Consider the following 1,454-nt stretch of genomic DNA (forward strand, 5'->3'; position numbering starts at 1 on the left):
GGTTTGTGGTTTGGGGGAACCCTCACCGCTGGGCACAAGCTGCAGGGGTCTGTGTCCTCTTTGATCCCTGCTCAGAGCAGTGGGGATCGGAGGGGACACAGCCAATGAAACACCGGGCTCCCTGCACGGAGGAGAGAGCTAGGGGGGATCCAACCAACTAATCGATAATGATAATCGGTGACAACAATTCTCATTATCGATCATTATTGATTAAAAAAAAAATAACATTGTTTCATTTCTATCTGACAATTATAACAAAAAGGTTCCTATTTGACTCCTTATTAACTTGGGATGCACCGCTATATCGGCCGCCGAAACATATCGGGCGAAAATGGCACTTTTGTCTAAATGCCGAAAGTGCCATTTTCCTGCCAATACGTCGGCGCATCCACGGCCTGACGACAATTTTTTCTATTTCGTTTCGGTTTTTAAATGTCTATTTCCGTGCGCCTCTAGTATTAACCCTTTTGTTTACCCAAACAGCCCTAATTAATGTCCTCTCCCCCTTCTCCCCTCAAACTTCAACAACAAATTGGGAGCAGGCAGGTTGTTGCGGAAGGGACGTTCTCTGTCTCCTCTGCAGTAAATACAAATCCATCTACCTCCCTGATTGGGATCTTCTGTAGAATGTACAATGAGAGGAACATGTGCAGGATTTGGATGGCAGCGCCTCAGATTTGTCACTTCTCCTGCCACGTTCCTCAGCTTCTCCCTTCTGCTGCCTTTTCAGATATTCAAGGACTATCAGTTCCACCCCAGTATCCAGCGCTGGATCATCGGCCAGTGTCTGTGCTCCGACGATCGGACGGTCATGTCTTACGGTATTACGAGAGATGGGGACACCGCGTTCCTCTACCTGCTGGGCGCTAAACAGGCAAAGCTGACGCCACAGGACAAGAATGCCGTCCATCAGGCGCCATCGCAACTGCCGGAGTCGGGCCTCGATGAACCGCGCAAAGCCAATACCCTCCCCATGCTAAAGACAGGTAACTGCTTATTATGGAGTGCAATCACTTCAGTCTCTGCACCAGAGGAGCTGACACTCTAATGTCCCCCCCCGTCACATCAGTCTCTGTACAGAGGAGCTTACACTCTAATGCATGAAGTTGGTCGGACGCCTTTTTAGCCTTTTCTCGGAGACACAATAAGGAAGTGAGGAGTTCTCTGAGGAAATCCCCAGACTTGTACTTTGCCCTCGTCTGTCTCTTGTTTGTCACCATAAACCTGTTTTTCCTGCAGCCGGCAGCTTTGGTGTCGGGCCAATATCCGTGTCTGAGTGTCGGTAAGTCATGTGACACGGGAGAGCTTTGCCCAGATTGCAGTTTAATGAAAGTATTTTGTTTTCCCAGCTCAGAAACTGTGCAAGACGGAGAGTATGGATACAACGGGCCACCCAAACCCGATCTACAATGCACCACCTTCACCTGCCCAGGTACGTGTGTGTGTGTGTGTGT

General features: G+C 49.2%; 1 protein-coding gene across 1 annotated transcript in view; it reads left to right on the plus strand.

Moving 5' to 3' along the window:
- The window catches only part of RBCK1 (RANBP2-type and C3HC4-type zinc finger containing 1), a 36,275-nt gene that overhangs the window by 7,775 nt on the left and 27,046 nt on the right, over positions 1-1,454 (plus strand). The window contains exons 4-6 of the mRNA XM_018573986.1: positions 731-986; positions 1,127-1,282; positions 1,350-1,432. Coding sequence (XP_018429488.1) covers positions 731-986; positions 1,127-1,282; positions 1,350-1,432 — 495 coding nt within the window. The remainder of the gene's footprint in view (positions 1-730; positions 987-1,126; positions 1,283-1,349; positions 1,433-1,454) is intronic.

This window comes from Nanorana parkeri, unplaced genomic scaffold, assembly GCF_000935625.1.
Source record: "Nanorana parkeri isolate BGI_ZX_2015 unplaced genomic scaffold, ASM93562v1 scaffold2660, whole genome shotgun sequence".
In the NCBI taxonomy this organism is placed as follows: Eukaryota; Metazoa; Chordata; class Amphibia; order Anura; family Dicroglossidae; genus Nanorana; species Nanorana parkeri.